This window comes from Manis pentadactyla, chromosome 8, assembly GCF_030020395.1.
Source record: "Manis pentadactyla isolate mManPen7 chromosome 8, mManPen7.hap1, whole genome shotgun sequence".
Classification (NCBI taxonomy): domain Eukaryota; kingdom Metazoa; phylum Chordata; class Mammalia; order Pholidota; family Manidae; genus Manis; species Manis pentadactyla.
In genome coordinates this window covers 112,816,507-112,835,623 of record NC_080026.1, presented here as the reverse complement: position 1 = coordinate 112,835,623, position 19,117 = coordinate 112,816,507, and the positions used below count along the sequence as shown (strand labels likewise).

Sequence of the window (19,117 nt, the reverse complement as noted above, 5' to 3'; positions counted from 1 at the left end):
TCTTTGGGAATATCTAACTCCAGCCAGACCAGCTTTACATGAGAAAGCCAAATAAGCAAATGTTGAAACTATAATTTTTAAATTAATTTCTTTGGCTTGGTGGTTGGCAAGAGAAAGACCGGGAATAAGAAAAGATGGCATCTTAGTATGCTATGGACAGTGACTTCAGTGGGGTATGGGGGGTAACTTGATAATATGGGTGTAACCACAATGTTTTTCATGTGAAACCTTCATAAGAGTGTATATCAGTGATACCTTAAAAAAAAAAAGATGGCAATAGATTACTCTCATTCACTATCATCCATTCCATGCCTGATAGGGAACCATATGGCACAGAGTGGAGACAACAAAAGTTACTAGCTTTGGGATTGTCAGCTAGAGCCATTAGTCTTACAAAACCAGTAGTTATAAGGACAGGAAGTCTGGCTATTTATTTACTATTAGAGACCTGATGCCTAAGTAACTAAGCAAAATGCCAACCACATAGCAGATACTCTAACCAAAAAGTATTGGTTAGAAGCGATTCAATAAGCCAGACCCAGAAGGAATCCAAATCTTGGTGAATCCCAGAAAGAAAAGGTCGAAGAAGCTAGAACAGTTTCACAGTTAAAACAGGTGCTTAAAATGAGCCTCAAGACCACCTTAGTCTTATGCTAAATATCTACAGTCCTCACAGGTCCTCAGAATTAAAAAGGCCTGGAGTTAAATCTCCAAAGGCAAACCCCACCACCACTACATATCTCACCTCCTCCACCCCAAAACACACCACTAAGAAGTCCTTCTCAAGCCCTGGCTCTGAATGTTTTCAAGTCATAAAGAGGTGATCCCTTATGAGAAGATTTTGGTTGTGATACTTTTAGACTGTTCCTTCCTCTCTGCTTTAAACCAAAATTTTCTGGAAAAGAGTATCTTTATAGTGATTTAAGTGTAAAGACCAAGAACAAAGGCAGCCTAAATCTAGAGGCAAATGACTATAGCCAAACACCACAATTCACAACTTTCCATGAAGTTATACTAGATGAAGTGTACTAAGGCTTGCAAGGACTTGTCTAGTCTGAAACAAAGAGATTAAAGACCACAGACTTTGTCGGCTAGAAGGATTCTTCTAAACTGTCTACTCTTTTAAAACATAAAACCAAAAGCAGTATAAGTTTCCTGGTATCTCACTTTTCCTTTCATGCCATTCCTGGTATTTCATTCCTGGTATTTCACATTTCCTATCCCATGCCACAGATATTACCAACGGGTCTAAGTGTGAGATTGACGATAACTCCAATAAGCAAAGAGCCCCCACAAGGTCTCTAGAACGATAAAAGGAAACGTGACTTTGGAGTAGGGAGTGGGCAGATGTGAGGGAGAGTCAGTGGTCCTTCTGCCCCGAAGACCAGAATACCCCAGCCCTGCAGTCAGCACAGAGTTAACTACCCGCCTGCTTTGAGAAGCACAAAGGTACATCACTGCAACATGCCTAACATTTACATTGCTTCTCTCTGCTCATTAAACAGGTTTTGGTTAAATAATGAACAAACTGTATTACAGACTCCGATGAGAATTCCAAAATTATAAATCAACTGGGAAAGCCCAAAGGGGCAGACAGACAGGGAGGGGGAAGAAGGATAATATTGACTAATATAAAGGGCGCAGCTTGACAGTGGATATTCCTGCCACACCTGATCAAACACACTCTATGGGGGGAGGGGAAAGAGAGCAAGAGATGGGAGATGGGACAAGACAGCCTGAAATTTGCATCCGGAAAAGATTAAAACGGATTCTTTAGGGATAGAGAAAATACATAATATATATTACTATAAATGCAAAACTGTACTAAAAGCTAACTCAAATGTCAAAGATTACAGCTTGAATAAATTTAAATATAAAAGCCATGTGCTTCTTGAGTTAATGAGAGAGACATAAAAGGACAAACCCAGCCAGGAGGCTGAATAGAGCCTTATGCTGCCTTTGCTGGGAAATGGGCTCAAAGCACAGTAGCAACTATGGTCAGAGGCTTCCCTCCATAGCTCTGAGCCCTGAGAAAGAAATGGCAAATCCCATCAGTTTTCTAGCCTACATTTGCTTTTTTAAAAAATTAAGATATAATTCATGTCATAAAAATTCACCTTTTTAAAGTGTACAATGTTTTTCAGTATATTCACAAAGTTGTACAACCATCACCACTACCTGATGCCAGAACATTTTCATCACCCAATAAAAACCCTGTATCCATTAGTAGTCTCTTCCCATGCCCCCTCCCAGGCAGCCACACATTTACTTTAACTCCTTCAAGAATAACCTCCTGAAAGGAATACTAAGGAGACCTAAGGACCAAATCAGGGGCAACAGTCAAGTCTCACTGGTGGTGAGCTACGGCTTCATCCAAAGTATCAATATGCAAACTTTGCTCTTAGAAGCACTTTCTATCTTCCATGTGCAACCCTCTCTAGATTTGTATTCGAATATTCCATTGCTCTAAATGCTACACAGCACACTTACACAGTACTCTTACAGTTTGGGCAAACACTGACTACAAATGTGGTCCGGAGATATGTATCTGTGACAATAACTGGTATGGACTTAGCCAACCTTATTAAAGACAAAAGACTTATCTCCTTCACAGTGCTAATACTTCTAGAGGAGTACATATGCTTTTATAATTTAAACGTCATCTGTTTATAAGAAATGGAAAAAAAGCATTTGGTTTACTGACGATGTCCAATGAACCACTCATTTCCAACAGTGGCATTTTTAACCAACCAACACAGTAGATAGCCTGGAAAAATGCAAATGGAAAGCCTTTGTAAAAAGAGACCAAGCCCAAGTATAGCACAGAGAAGACAAGCAGTGAGTCTATAGCACCTTACTATGCTAATGGACAGTGACTGTAATGGAGTATGTGGTGGGGACTTGATAATGGGGGGAATCTAGTACCCACAATGTTGCTCATGTGATTGTATATTAATGTTACCAAAAAAAAAAAAAAATAGGAGGAAGTTTCATAACACTGGAGTTGGCAACAATTTTTTTGGATATGACACCAAAAGTACAGTATTGTTTAGTGGGTATAGAATTTTTGTGGGATGATGGAAAATATTTGGGTATAGATAGTGGTGATGGTTATACAACTTCGTGAATGTATTAATGCCACTGAATGATACATTTATCAATAGTTAAAATGATAAATATTATGCTATGTGTATTTTACAATAAAAAAAAAAAAGAGACCAAGCACAAGTCAGTTTCATGAGTTAAACTAAATGAAAGTCCTACAATTTCTGCCATACCTCCTCCAATCTAAGTAGTACACCATTCCCAATCACATAGCACAAGCAGTCCCTTCAGTTTCTCTTCCTATGTTCAAAACCTTTTCCCGGCCTCCTATCATTAACAGGCTTCCAAGAAAGCAGTCCTCCTGACACTGCCAATCAGAAAAATCTGTTCCAGTAAAAGAAACAAGAAATTGGTCATGGATTGCAGAGTCCAGGACCACAGGGGCAGCTGATCCATAAACCTGCTCCTGGAAGCCAGCACTGTGTGTGTGGTTGGGGAGGTCAGAACCAACCAGAACACTGTGGAATGCTCTATTTTGGGTCCACTCTGTCATTTTTTTCAGGAAGGTAATATGTTAAAACCCAAGAACAATGGGGCAACCTTAAGAGGCACCATTTCAACATCTGCTATAGCTGTTAGAACCTGGAAAATACTACCACCTTCTTCCTCACTCCAGGGGAAAGCTTGGCAACTCCCAGCTATGCTCATAGTACCACTGACAGAACTGGCTCCTCAGCACATTCTGGCTTTATTAGTTTCAAGCAGCAGATAATCTGGATTCCTTATCCCAGGATGTAGGAAAATTAAGCAGCAGATTCAACTTGGTTGCTCTTAAATGGTCTAGAGATTTCAAGTCCTGGATTGCACCCACTCACCACAGACACGATCTCTGAGCTGAAGTCTTGGGATATGTCAGCATGGAGAAATGTCAGGTGTGGGATACCAGTACTACTTCAGCAACTCAAGATCCGCAGAGTACCCAAAAGGCCTACAAGGCTACTCCAGTCTGATCTCAGCCATTTTAGAGTATTCCCAACCACTTATAACAATCCCTTGCTGTGTATAAAATGTTTGCAAATGTTTCCAAATACATTAACTTGTCTAATTTTCTTACTATCTCTTAGGAAGATAGTACTCCGAACTTTGGCCCACCAAAAAGAGTTGTAAATATCTACACACTACATGTTTCCTTTCTAATTTGGATATGTTAGCTTTATCTGTAAAGTAAAAAGAAAGAAAAAAAGCCTGTGCAAGCAGCCAACTTTCTAAAAACCAAATCACTTACAGTACAGGCCATAAAATGAGAACATGTCGCTCAGCTGCAGCATTAGCCCTGCTAACCAGCTAACAACCACCTCCTTTTTGGAGCTGTACAGTTGATCCTTCTTGGTTAACATTTCCAATGCTTTTCAATTCAGTGACATTGTCCTTTAAAAAAAATATGTAGGGAACCTTGAGATAACTTCAGCCCATGTTTAGGAGAGTAAAAAGGAATTTTTCTGCAGATATTCTCCTACATTTCTCATGAAAGGAGGAAATTTATTTGTTTACTGTTTATTTAATTTGAAGAAGCCTAAAAAGTATTTCAATTATGGTCTTAGATATGCTACTAGTTGAAACCATTCCAGGGATATACATTGCAAAAGCCCTTTATAGTCAACAGAAGAACACAACTCTGAGAATTACCCTTTCAGTCTGTATGTCTGCCACACCTCCCTCACAGGGTTGTATAAAGTTCAATAACATAATAAACATGAAAGTGGCTTTGAAAACTCTAAACATATGAATAATATATAAGGTCATCATGATAGGAAAACAGTGAAAAAGGGTCAAAAGATTCTGGGAACACATGAAGACTGAAAGATTGACTTACATAAAGCTAAGGCCCTAAAAACAAAGACTTTCTATAAGAGAAGGGTTTTGTTGCAAGTACTTGAAAACTTCACTTGTGTCACCAATTTCCTATCTTGTGGCATATGAGGTAAAGAAAGTAGTGAAAAAATAGTAATAATAGAATAACCCAAAATAACTTACTTATAATTCAAACAATGAAGGAAGCTTTTAATGTATTAACACTGTTTCTCCACTAAAGCAGGACACCCTACTAGGAATTCTAGGATAAGGTTCAGCAATGTAGTAAATGAGGGGCAAAGTACACCAGTGAACCAAACCTGGCTTATACTTTTTTTATTAAAGAAAATTTTATTGTTCATACATTTAAGTAATATCTATGTCTGCTTTCGAGCTTCAGTGGCAGAGTTGAGTAGTTGCACAGTTGCTATGGCCTACAAAGCCTAAAATACATACTATATCATCCTTTACAGAAAAAGTTTGTCCATCCCTGCAATAAATCACATTTTTTTAAACCAGGACAAGTAATCAATCCTACCTAGATGTGGGGAGTTACCTGTTATACTGTTTAAAACCTCCTTTAGATGACTGAAACTATGCAGCAGAGGATCTCGTTCTTCATCCTGTAACACATACATTTAAAAAATAAATTCATTATTGGACAAAAAGGAAAAAGGAGATAAAGGATAGGTAAATAGGGCTCTTTTTCTGAATCCAACCAGAAAACCCAGTAAGTTTTCCTTCTGAGGAAGAGAAAGTTGGCCATGGTTCATTTCTTCAGTTTCCTCATCTCTATTTCATAGAGGTACTCTGAGCTTACCTAAAATAGTAAATCCTGAAGTACTAATCTACACCATGACCACAGCACTCAAGCTACCACAGATTGCCAGGTCCTTTATATGTGCTATGGTCTGAATATTTGTGTCTCCTCAAAACTTAGATGTTGAAATCCTAAAACCCAATGTGATGGTATTGGACACAGAGCCTTTAGAAGGTGGATTACTAAGCCATGAGGATAGAGCCCTCATGAATGGAACTAATGCCCTTAAAAACGAGGCTCAAGAGAGCTCCTTCACCCCTTCCACAATGAGAAGTCTGAGATCAGAAGAGGGCCCTCAACCAACCATGCTGGCACCGATCTTAGACTTCAAGACTCCAGAACTGTGAGAAATAAATTTTTGCTGTTTGTAAGTTACCCAATGCATAGTATTTTGTTATAGCATCCTAAACAGACTAAGATGTGTATTATTCTATCTTCTCCTTCTTCATACTTATTACATAATTACACATATTCATTCAAAGACAACCCTGACTCCACTCTCACTTGTAAAACAATCCATTTTTATAATGAATGCGAAAAGTTCCGAACACACTATATATTCACTAAGCTAGAAATGTCTAAACTTTTTTTTACAATTGTGCCAAAGATTATCTTGTATAACTGAACAAAAGATATCCTTGAACATACACATGTAACAAAGAAAGTCAGCTTAGTAACAGGGTAAGTTTCTTATTCATCTGCTTGGCAAGATATGGCCTGTTCTACATATGGTAGTTTGCCAAACTTCCAAGGAATATTATCACCAAATCATACTTCATGTACCAATAACTAAGCCAATTTAAATGTATTTGATAGCTAATTATAGCCCTAGGGAATTAGCAGATAAACAATCTTTCTGTACATTTTTAGGCATATTAAAGAGGTACCAAGCACTAGACTAAGTTGTTTACAAAAACAGCTAAAAGAATGGTACCATCTTTTGGGCCCCAGAGCAAAAAAGACAGCCTGTAAGTTTGATGCTACTTGGAATAAAACAGAAGATTCCTTGATACCAAGAGAAATTCTGAATTCCTACTATTCTCATTATTACTGGGAAATGGATTACTATTTTAAGTACACATCAGATCCCCTACAACCCAGTGACAAAGCTATCTGTCTATTCCTCACTTACCAGTGGAGTATGTGTGCTCCATCGAGCATTTCGTTTGATGGCCCCAACCACAATGTTAATCTCCCCTTGAATGATGTAAATATTCTTATCCACCATCCTGGTAAACCTACCAAAACAGTTAAGAGAAAAGCTAGTTAGTATTTGGTTACTCATATATCCATGCTTAAATTAGTACCTGATAAGGTTAGAATTATGATTTAACTTTTCAGTACGAAGATTTCCCACCTGTAATACTAGCATGAGATAAAGTCCATCTTATGTTATGAATCCAACTACCTGGCTCTTATGGAGAAGTTCAAGATAAAACTCAAAAATCATCAATCTGGAAATTTCTCAAAGGCATGTCAATTGTCATAGAACAAAAATCTCTCCCAAGAGGCCTTAGATGCAGATACATGTGTTACAGTTTTTAAAGACACATTTCAGATCTTCGCTTTGTTCTTCTTTATCCACTCAATAAAGTAATAGTGCAGGTTCATGTTACAACAAAAGAATGAAGGCTGTTAGAAAAAACAGCCTTGGTTTGGAACCACGTTACAATGTCAACTTACAGACTGCATCCATTCTGCCAAGCCAGCTCTAGAAAACTGGACAGTAGCAGTGATACAACCTTTGAATAGTTCTGAAGAGTTAAGTTCACTTGTTTACAGCCTAGAATCTCTAATAAGCAGACTGAAAGAAAGACTCTTTTTTAAAGTTGCTTCTATATGAATCTCTGAAGTGAAGCTGAAATACATTTTAAAATATTAAGTGCTCCCAACTGAACTACAACAGGATTTTCTTTGCTGCCTAGAACACCACCTAGAAAAGATATTTAATTCTCTCCCCAGGTGAAAACATGACAAAACAGAATTTGTTCTTGGCATAGAAGAAATCCTAGGAGCATATAAAACCAACCTTACCAGTTTCCATTATTTAGAAACCCTTCTCAGAAAGACAAAATTTTAAAAAGAAGAGAAAAAAGTGGGGAGTAGGGGAGATATACACTAGACAAACATTTAGATCAAGCTCAAGGAAAGTTAAAACAGAAGGCTATCAGGATTAAGAGAAGAAGGAATTCCAGACTTATTCACTTATTAAGCACCTATTATGTATAAGGCATCTTTCAGAGTGCTAAGGATAAAAAGCAAGTAAGACATGTAAAGAGCTCTCAGACATATTGTGGAATGAAAAAAAATAAAACAAAACAATTGTAGTATATGACTGTATGTTACCATTTATGTAAAAATCAACCAACCCAACCCACACAAAATACTAAATTTTTGTTTTTAAAAATATGCAATATTTAACACACAGAAAGATATAAAGAGTAATATAACAGCAAGTATCCAGATTAAGAATAGTACGACTGAAATTTTGTGTGTCCTTCCTAATCATATCCTCCTCTCTTTTATCCATAGGTCCTACTATTCAAAAGTTTGATGTTTGTTAAACTTCTATTTGCTTTCTACTTTCACTTCATTTATAATATGTATCTATAAACAATATATAGTATTATTTTGCATATTTTACACCTTATATAACATATTGTATGTATTCTTCTGCAATTTGCCCTACTCCTTTGAAACACTGTAAGTCATCCATGTTGTTAAGTGTACTTAATGTATTTTGTACAGACAAATATAGATATATACACACAGAATAAAAGGTCTGGGCATATGTACCCCACACTCAACTATAATATCTCTAAAGAAAGTACTATGATATTGCGGTGTAAACAGAGGATACTTTAGCCTTACCTATAATGTTTAAATTTTTTAGGAGAATGTATTACTATACCATAAATATAATTAAAAATTTATAATGGTGAAAGAGATGAAATGTAACTCTATGAAATTTATAGAGTTTAGTAAGATCTAAAAGAAAACTGAACCCAAGACATAGAGGGGAAACTAATGCAACCTGCAAGTAGTTCCATTTACATATTTTGCCTTCAGAAAATCAGAAGTATAAAACCACTACAATAAAGAACTGGTAGCAATTTTGTCCAGGCCCATAACACCTCCCCTAATCCACAAGAGAACCCTACAAAATACTTAGTCTCAGAGAAGTATTTGCTTTCCAAATGCCCTAGCTGCATAATGTTCTCTCCTGAGATTCAATGATGAGAACATACACAATGATAAGGAGGTGGGGAATCAAGAAATAGAAGAAAATTCAAAAATAATTAAAGTATCAGAAGAGAAAAGTATCACAATAATCTCTAGTATCTTGCCTTCCTTAAGTTATTTAGGCAAGATGAATATGCTCCAATCTCTGGAAGGATTTTTAAGAAATTGTTAACAGATGTTAACCTCCAAAGAAAGGAATTGGGGAGCAAGTATGCAGAGGAAGACTTACTTTTCATATTCTTTTGTACCTTTTGAATTTTGTTACATAGATACATTACTTATTACCTATTTTTAAATTTTAATTAACTGACCCTTAAAAAAATGAATAGACTCTTTAGAAAAGTAGTTATACTATTCCATGTGTAAATGATTAACAGCAAGAATCAAAGTTAATTAACTAACTTTTACTTCAGTCAATCAGATATTACTTAGCACTTGCTAAGCAAAATGCTAAGCACGGTCATACAGAATTGTCCCTATTCACCCATAGGAATTTATAGTTTAGTAGATTAGATAAAATACATACATTTACACACAAACCAATGTATATCTTCAATACATGAGTGATACACAGTGTCACAGTAGGGAAGCAAAGAAAATTATTTCTGGCAGAGGGCTCTGGAAAGGCAACAGAAAGACAGGACTCAAAAAGTCAAAAATATTGAGAGAACGGCAAGAAAGAAGGCTTATACAGCGGGAATATTTAGTACCCATTTAGGGGATCGTGCTTATTCCAGACTGGCTGGAACATTATTCCTAGGAAAGCAGTAAAGCTAGAAAAGCAAATGGTGACATATCATGGAGGGCCTTCAATATGTAGTTATTATTCAATATATACACTGAATATCTATCATTGTAAAAATATTTGCGGAGGGGCTTGAAAAGGGGATCTATAAAATAATAATATTTAATTTCTCTTTCAAAGAGCTAAAGGAATGATAGAAAACACTCATACTGAGAATAGTATAGCAACCAAGAGTGGATTCTGCCACCACCACCACCACACTACAAACTGCAAACAAAAGTGCCAATGGGACTAACTGAGATCTAATAGGATCCTCATGCTATTTGGAAGGCTTCCTGAAGGAAATAAATTTTTAACTGGGATTCCAACTGAAGTAATCTACCTAAAATTTGCTCAAAATTCATTAGGCACCGAACACTAACAACTTCCTAAGGCAGAAAAGATCTAAACAAAAAAATCATTATCTTAAGCTTCTTAGCAAAAAAGAAACACCTAGAGAATGAAGATGAATTATTTTCAAGGACTATGGAAAATTGCCTAATCTCCTTCCAGGCCTCTGAGCATTTGTCTCCTCACCCAGGGAATCGCCCAGTAGAATTTGTCTTTCAGCTTCAAATTGGATGCTCTGATGAACCACCTGCTGCCTGATAGCCAATGGCCTTGAACACCTTGTCACAAGGTCACTAAGGCCTGCAGAAACCTCATATAAATGTAGGAGAAAAGAACTTAAAGGTTTGTGTTGTATCAGAAATAACTTGATAAGGAACAACCAAATACACACCAACATCCCCAGCCAGATAAGCCACTGGCCCAGAGTCTCTTGAGTCAAATATAACCTTTGAAAGCACTGTCTGTTTAAAGCTGGGTCTATAGCATTCCCCTGGTGCTTTACAACATCCCTGTTACTCACTCCAAGGAGATCTAAAGAGGAATGAATCACTATATTAACTGGCAACTCTTCTAGATCTAAAAAAAAGCAGGAGAAATAGGAACAATAATTGGAATTGTTTCTTCATAGAACCAAAAAATTCTATTTCAAGTGAATTAAAGACTTAAATGTGGAAAAGCAAAACTTGAAAACCTTTAGAAGATAATCTATGAGAACATTTTTATAATCTCAGCATAAAGGAAAAGCACCTAAACAGGGAACGAAAAGTACAACCCATAAAAAAAATTGGTAAATTAAGCCATGTTAAAATTAAGGACATTTGTTCAAAAGACACAATTAAAAAAAGGGAAAAGATAAGTCACAAACTGGGAGAAAAAATCTGTAACACATTTAACTAATAAAGAAGCAATATGTATAAAAATTAACTTACACAAAACTGTAAGAATAGACAAATTCTCCCCCAAACTGACATGAATAGGCTTCACAGAGTAAGAAAATACAAACAGCAAATAAATATATGAAAAGATCATTAGTTTCATTAATAATCAAGAAAATTACAAAATAAAATTATGAGATACAATTTTACATCCCCAAAATGGCACAGACTTTTTAATCTGATGATGCTAAGAGTGGATAAAAATGCAGACCAAGTGGCTGGTGAGTATGTAAATTGATATGACTCACGTGGAAAACAATTTGGCATTATCTTGCAAAGTTGAATAACTTCAAATCATAAATCTCAGCAAATCCACTGCTAAAACTATACCCTAGGGAAACTCACAAAAAATTCAGGATAGCGGCTGGAGGTAGATGTGGGGCTAAGGGGATACGACTAACAGGGAAGGGTATACATGGCCTCAGTGTTTGTGGTGTTCTGTTTTTTAAACTGGGTGGGGGACACTGATGCTCCATATATGCTGTATAAGTTCTTTGTATGTGTAAAATAGACCATCAAAAGTTCCTTCTTTTTAAAATCATGGTCTTTGCTGTCTGTCACTGTACATATTGTTCCCCTTCCATTTTGAACATTTTTTCCCCACTCTTGTCAGCAGTAAAACCTTACTCATTCCAACCAAAAGTCACTGAGTCAGTCAGAATACCACAATGGTTAAAAGAACAAGCTTCAGAGGCAAGACAGACCTGAGTTCCAGTCCTGACTGTTACTACTACATGATCTTAGCCAAGTTTCTTGGTCTCTCCGACCCCCAGTTTACAGTTCTCCATTGCAAAATGGAGACAGTACCTTCTCAATGGTTTATTGATGGGCCTAAATAAGATGCCTGCAAAGCATGGTACCCAGGGATAGTAATACAAAAAAAAATGTCAGCTGTTATGATATGCCTGCTCATGAGGTCTTACCTAGCTAACTCACACCCTCAGAGGATATTAGTACGCCTTTTTTGTCACCACATAACACTGTACATAGTTCTATTTAAACACATCATTATTTAACCTGTCTCTCCCATGAGTCTATGAGAATCTCAGGAATAGACCATGATTTATTCACCTGTTTATCCCCAATGCCTGACACATAGTGAGAAAAAGGATAAATAAATACTGAATGAATAGATGAATGAACGAATATAAAGACTAATACTTCAGCAGTGGTGCAGCTCATATCCAGCTCCTGTGAGAGCAATGATATCATAGAAGACAAGGACTCTACATCAGGCAAGCAAACCTTTCCGCATCCCATATTTGTTTCTGTACCAGAAGTTACAAACCTTTGATATAAGCCACCCTATAGACAAAAGAACCCACATTTACCCACCAGCCCATTCTGTTTTAACATTATCTTCCTGAAGTCTCTTCATTTGCTATATATATGCATGTTCACATTCCTTCTATGAAAAGTACATCATTGTTTAAGGTTTTTATCTTAATTGCATTTAAAAGTTGTCCTTACCCAATGAGAAATTAGACTCTCCAAAGGCAACGGCTCAAGTTTTTCTTTTTCATGGTGCTTTAGTGTTTAGTACAGAGTTGTGCAAACCAAGAAAACTGTGATGGGCTTTCTGAGAGAGCAGAAGGTACTAGAGCACTGAATAACCCTCAACTGACCCTTCCAAGGTTTATCTTAACTCAATCTCTTGAGATTGCAGAGAAGCACTAAAGATACAGAGTATATAAGGTTTACAGAGCTGGCCAAGGAACATACCATAGTTCTGTGCTTTATCGAGAGTGACCAAGAATCACTGAAACAGTCAATAATTTTCTGGGCTCAAGAAATTTACTCAAAGGGTGGAGGCTAGAGAAAGTCAAACCAGGAAAAATGCTGGTGCCCTGACAGGACACAACTAGAAAATCCTCCCAAACCCGACAATCAGGTGACCAGTGTACCTCAGCTCTGACATGCCACTTCCTCCCTCTATGGAGATTCTGAGTCTATCCCAAGAACTAAATGCTAGGTAACCTACTAAGATATGTCCCAAGCCGTCCAAAGATGTCCTTTCTGTCAAATCAAAGATGAAAAATTAACAAAGTTTTTCTCTCTCATTCATCTTTTAACCACTCAGGGCACTGAAGGTGACAACTAAGGGTAACAGTTGGCATAACAGGACAAAGATAACAAGTTAGTCTGTATGATTATATATAGAGAAGCCTCATAAGGCCTGCCCATCTTGTATATCAGGGGTCATCATCCAGTCATTGGGCAGAATCCACTCCACAGATATATTTCGTTCTGCCTGCAAAAGGGTTTTTAGAAAATTTAACTAGTTAACAATTTAAAGTACAATTATCTGAATTTCCAGTTTCTCCTAAAAAATGGGAAGACTGGTCACACTGTGCCCACATTCCAGTACACTACAGTCCTTCTACATCCTAATACATTCCCACCTGGCTCACTTTACTCATGGGCATTACTTGCCTGATACTCAGGCATTTGAGCTTGTAATCCCTGGCTTATATGATGGCAACAAATCATTATTTCCATGATCACTTCCACTACAACTGGAGTTCCAAATCACCACAGTGTTCTATTATATTTTCACTTCATAAAACACCGCTGTTGAACATAACAAAATATAGAAAAACAGTAACAATAAAAACTAAACAGCTGCCAATTACATTTACACAGCTCTCCCAGACTGAGGGTAAAATGAACCTCCTCTTTCTCTCTTCAACTCAACTCTCCCATTACCCCAACAGCAGAATCACTCTAATTAGTCACAATGAACCACAGGGGCAGACTGTGATCAATCAAAAGAAGTGGCATACAAAGACTAGAATGATCCTTCCAGTGAATACTGTATAAATATGAGCCTCCCCAAAAGCAGGAGCTGTGTCTTTTTCCTCTCTTTTGCCCACACTAGTCAGTTGCAGTATCCTATCACTGAAGTCATACACCTTCTGCAACACAGAGAAGTAAAATAGTAGTGGAACTTGTAGAACTGAAAGTTCAAATGGGATTGGTGCCCAGCTACTCATGAGAAGTGTCTATGATATAAGTTCCCACTGTGCCAATGAGCATCACTGTGAAGATTAGAATGTACTGTCTACAGCCACCTTTAAAAAGCAGCTCAAATACAAGTCTTGAAAAATGAACAAATTTTGTGATTTGCGGTGGGGACTGGAAGTATGACTTTTTTAAGTAAAGAAAGAAAACATCTTTTGATGCCTGAGTCACCTCCAGGACTAAATGAAAAGATGCTGGATTGGTCACACTATCCACCCAAAGACTAGACTGCCACAATAGACAGTCTAGTCTTAGACTCAATCAACTCAATATGCCCAGATGAACAAGGCATGCCCATCAGACCTGGATACTTTCTGGGCTGACAATGTCATTTCACTAACCACTTTCAATTACTTTTTTAGAAATTCTGCAACTTAGATCAGCAAGTTAAAAGCAAATGGTTTCCTGTAGCATTTCCATCCCACTTATTTTAAATCAATAAATACAAATAATAAATGCTATCCCCAAACAACACACACACACTCACACATACACGCAAAATTTCAGGAGGGCAGATGGCATTAGGTAGAAAGAAACTGAGTTTAGTCACTGTAGACCCTAGATAGTTCTCCCTTCTAACACAGTGAAGTTTTGATCCTTCTTATTACTACCTCCCCATGCAAGAGTCCTAACTGCCAGGGCCAGAAGCAGGTCACAAGTCAGGATCACATATTAAAACTTATCCTAAGTACAGATAATATTTATTGTGTGCCCACTACATGCTGAAAGGCATGAGGGTGGTAGTGTTTTATCCCTACTTCATGCTCTAGGTAGGCCACTACACATATCTTATTGCTTGTAAGTAGTGCATAAACTAAGCAGAACAATCCCAAAACAGACCTTTCCATTTGTATCCTCCACAGGGCCCAGGGGAGTGCCTCATGTACCTGAATTCAAGGCATACAAATTTCTGTTGTACACTAAAAAACACTGTCTACACTATTGCTCATTTCTAAAGACATTCTTTACTTGTGGGGGACTTTTACAGCCTTACAAAAAAGCAATTTACCGAAGTTCAGCACAGTGCCATAACCAACACTTTTGGGGTTATCCTCCATCATTCTCTCCTCTGCCCTAACCCTAACACTTTTAAACTGTCTGAATACTTCTCATGATTCTTTTTACCTACTAAAAAAAATACAGGCCAATAGTTCGAAAACTTCACGGGTAATTCAAATCCCTCTCTGCTCTCAGCCAAATATGTCATTATAGGGTGGCTTCCTTATGATTGAACCTCATCTCCCTAAGCTAAATGAAAAGACCTGGGCCTAAAATGCCAACCAAAACATATGCCAAAAGAGAACATCTGTAAAAGATTGTGTAAAGGAAGAAACATGATCAGAAGGTGAGTCCAGTGTTTACATACAAACCCAGACTGACAACTGCCCTATAAGAGGAAAGCTTTCTTTCAGCCCACGTCCCCACAAGGCTGGCTGATCCTTCCACACCCCTTCTCACCACCTGTGTCTAGGTTCAACCGGTTCACCATCCAGTACTAAAGAAGCAGTTCAGCTGTACTAATGAGACAGTCACATAGAAGTGGGCTCTGTACAGAATCTGGAGAGACTCTCCTATGTAAGGTCTAACTGTCAACCCTGAAAAGTCGAAATAATGTTTTTTCAGGTTTGCTTTCAGCTTTCGAGGACTGGGGTCTTAGAATGCTGAAGACTAGATTAAGTCCAGGAACAAAAGAAGGACTGGGGCACCCGCAAAGGATCAGAAGTCAGAGCTGAAATTGCCCCTCCTGCGGTAGGGGCCTGACCTTTGCCCCCTACACGCCTCCCAGTTCCCTCCCACAACAATCTCTCCCTCGTCTAATACCTGCCCTTGCGTCCTTAACTCAACCCGGCTGATCCAATTTAGGGGCCCTCCTCCCCTAATTCCCTATTGCGATGTCAGGGCGGCCTTCACGACACTGGAACTCTGGAAAGAGACTTCACTGACCTGTCAGCGGATCCAAAATGGCGGGGCCTAGTCCCAGGACCGGCAGCCGCTGCTCATGTCCCGCCCGGGTCCCGAAGGCGTCTCTGAGTGGCTCTCGCGGCTCTGGTGGCAGATGGGAGAAAGGAAGGAGCCCGTTTCCTGGAAGTTGACACCTAAGTCAGGGATTGCACAGAAGGCCGGGGACAGTCGGCCAGAACGGGCAGTGGAGCCGGCTACCTTCCCAGTCAGCTCACTGACGTGGTAACTAGCCTCAGTCTAGCCCGCTGCTTGGTAACTGCGCGAGCTCTTCCGCCCACAGCCAATCGTAGCCTTGCACCGTGAGAAGTGGCATTCCGGCTATCCAATCCAAGAAAGGATGTTGGCTTCGGGAGGTGGATAGTGCTTAAAGAGGCGAGATTACAAGGGAAAGGAAAGGGTAGGTAGGGGATAACCAACAAAGTCGAGGACTCTCTGAGTGACAGTTATAAAGGCCAATAAAAAAGTGAAATATTGTGCAGGGCAGTTGAAGAGGTGGAGTTAGGCAGAGTTCGGTTGCAAAGCGCGACTTGGCAGAGGCTGCTAGGCATTATGGGGAGGAAAGCTACAATTTGCTGGGAAAGGGGCGTGGTCCGTTTTGAGAGAATTGAGAGGGCGACCCTGCTCCGCCGACTCCCTCTACTCCCTATCAAAGTCACCAGGGCCAATACCACGCCCCTTGAGAAATCGACTTCCTGGACTCCCTCCATCCTAGGACCAGTCCCGAAATTTATTAAAACCTCCTCTCCCGCACCCTCCCATCTGCCTGCCCTGTTTGACTTCTCATAGATATCTATCTCATCCCGACTCTGTTTCTGTGTACTTGAGAAGTAGCAGAAACAAACCTTAGATAGCTAATTCATGTCCCGTCATTTTACAGAGCAGGAAACATGAGTTCCAGAGTGGAAAGATGGCCCCCATGCACACATAACTAGTTGATGGCAGGGCAGAGAGACAAACCCAGGTGTCCTCACCCACAGTCTACCTCTCTTTTTCATTGCCCCTCACTACCTCTTATGCCTTAGTCTATGAGACTGTGACTCCCAGGTATGCCCCTCATACTAAGCCTTGGAAACTCTTTACTTACCTGGAAAAAAAGCTAATTACACAGGTTAGTCCACATCACCAGTGGCAGGAAACTGAAGGCCTGTTTGCCTTAGACCCGCTAAGAAGCCTAAGGACTAGACACTAACCCCAGTCTTCGCTATTCTGTCCCCAGCTGCCTTTCCCTTTCAAGAGATGACGGAGGTTGTTAGGATGTTTACAATTACCTAGAAGTGAAAGGTATAAAAAGAAGACAGGAGGATGGGTTTTCTTGCAGATTGATTGGTGGAATTCTCAGCCTCTCTGCTGGAATAGAGCCCAGGTGTCCCTGAAGACCTGAAGAGTGCTGGGGGGCAATAATAAAAGAAAGACGTCAACTCTTTCCCCATTTCCCCCAATTTATGGATGACACAAGTCCAGGGAAACTCCGTACCTAACCCCATAGGAATGTGGTCTCAGAACCAGACATCCAAAGTCTAACCATGTGCTACGACCCTCCAATTTAAGGAACTCATCAGACCTTACGCCAGACCTTAAGAATTCCTCTACAGCTCCCTGTACTTGTTCATTGAGCCCTGGTCTCTGGGTCAAGCTGAGGGGCTTGCCTCTTTCATCCAGGGAGGATACAACCATCTTAGCAAGTGTTTCCGCAGTACCTTTCATTTGAAAACTGGGATTTGATTTCCTGAGCCTGTCTCAGATTGAGAGGTCCTGATAGCCCACTGGAAAATCCTGTAAGTGGGCCAAACCCTCCCCACTATATTAAAAAAATAACCTAAATGGGTTTATGGGTTAGAGATGAGGAGGAGATAGATGACAATGCCCCAGTCCCTTCTTAGTTCCATCATTTTACCAGGCAAAACAGTTCAGAAATTTCAGTACTGAGTTCCTACATTATTCCTAGGAATAGAAACATGAGGAAGATATGGTGTTTACCTTCCTAAATCTTATCATAGGGGACAACACATAAGCTGATCTCTTCAGTATGGTGGGTAGGGTAAAAGAGGGAGTAGAGAGGGTTAATGGGGGGTTATGGGAGAAAGAGGCTAGACAGCTAGCTAGCTGGAGAGTTGAGGAATTGCTTCCCAGAGAAAATGAGGCCTGATTGGAGCTTAGGAGGATGGACAGAGCTGGCAAGATGAAAACTGGTTGGAAATATGTTACTGTCAGAATAAAGGCCAGAGCTGTGCAGGAAACCAATGAGAGATTGTAGAATAAGACAAGGTCAGGTCCTGAAAGTCTTGTTTGCCATGCTAGGGAGCCTGACCTTTATCTGAGGGCAGTCAGGAGACATCGAAGAGTTTTAAACAAAGACATGACTTGTCAGATTTACTTTAGAAGCATACTGTGTGACAGGGCTTAGGGCCCTCAGGCAACCCAGCCTGACTCCACCTGTTCTTTGGAACATCTGTCCTGTCCCTTGGAACTTCCTAACTAGCAAGCACCAAGGCCACACTTTGCCCGCAGGATTGAACCTGGTTTCATCATTAAGGCTGGGAAAAGATAGCCTGGGCAAGCCAAAGGTGAAGACTGACAGGCAAACCACCCAGAGTTGAGAGGGCCTAGCCCAAATCCTGAGATCCAGCAAAAGTCCCCTTTAATTTTAAGGGTGCACGGGAGTAGGGGGTATAGTTAAGTTACTTGTCCAAGATCACTTGGTGATGGTGTCGTGGTGGCAGGGTTAGAATGTTGCTTTAGTTTGTCTCATTCCAAACTTGGGAAAGGGGCGAGGGCGGGGGTGCGGGGGGCTCAAAGAGAGAAAGATGTGAGGAAAAAGAGGAGCAGAAAGAGAAATTAACCTTTCAAAGTGGCAGAAAAGAAAGGTGAGGAACAAACAGCAGGAGCAAAGCAACGGAGAAGGAAGAAGAGCGAAAGGCGAGACGTGGGAGGATTGGAGCAGAGACAAAAGGTAGGAGAGACAGACAGCAACAAGTGGAAAAAATCTGCGAAACTTGAGCGGCAACCGAGTGAGCGCTGAAACCCTGCGGCCTCTCCCGGCCGCGGAGCCCTTGCATCTGGTACCCCGGGAACCCTATCCCCTAGCATCGCTCCACTTCGCTAGCG

General features: G+C 39.7%; 1 protein-coding gene across 7 annotated transcripts in view; it reads right to left on the bottom strand.

Annotated features, from left to right (window-relative positions):
* The window catches only part of GBF1 (golgi brefeldin A resistant guanine nucleotide exchange factor 1), a 131,115-nt gene extending 114,850 nt beyond the window's left edge, over positions 1–16,265 (bottom strand). For 5 of the 7 annotated variants that reach the window (XM_036898628.2, XM_057506257.1, XM_036898634.2 and 2 more), the window contains exons 1-2: positions 6,849–6,954; positions 5,453–5,519 (exon numbers count right to left, since the gene is read on the bottom strand). In XM_036898628.2, coding sequence (XP_036754523.2) covers positions 5,453–5,519; positions 6,849–6,944 — 163 coding nt within the window. In that variant the 5' untranslated portion in view covers positions 6,945–6,954. Of the gene's footprint in view, positions 1–5,452; positions 5,520–6,848; positions 6,955–15,994 lie in introns of those variants that run through there. The other 2 variants (XM_057506254.1, XM_057506255.1) reach the window with 2 other exon arrangements.
* Positions 16,266–19,117: the final 2,852 nt, after the last annotated feature.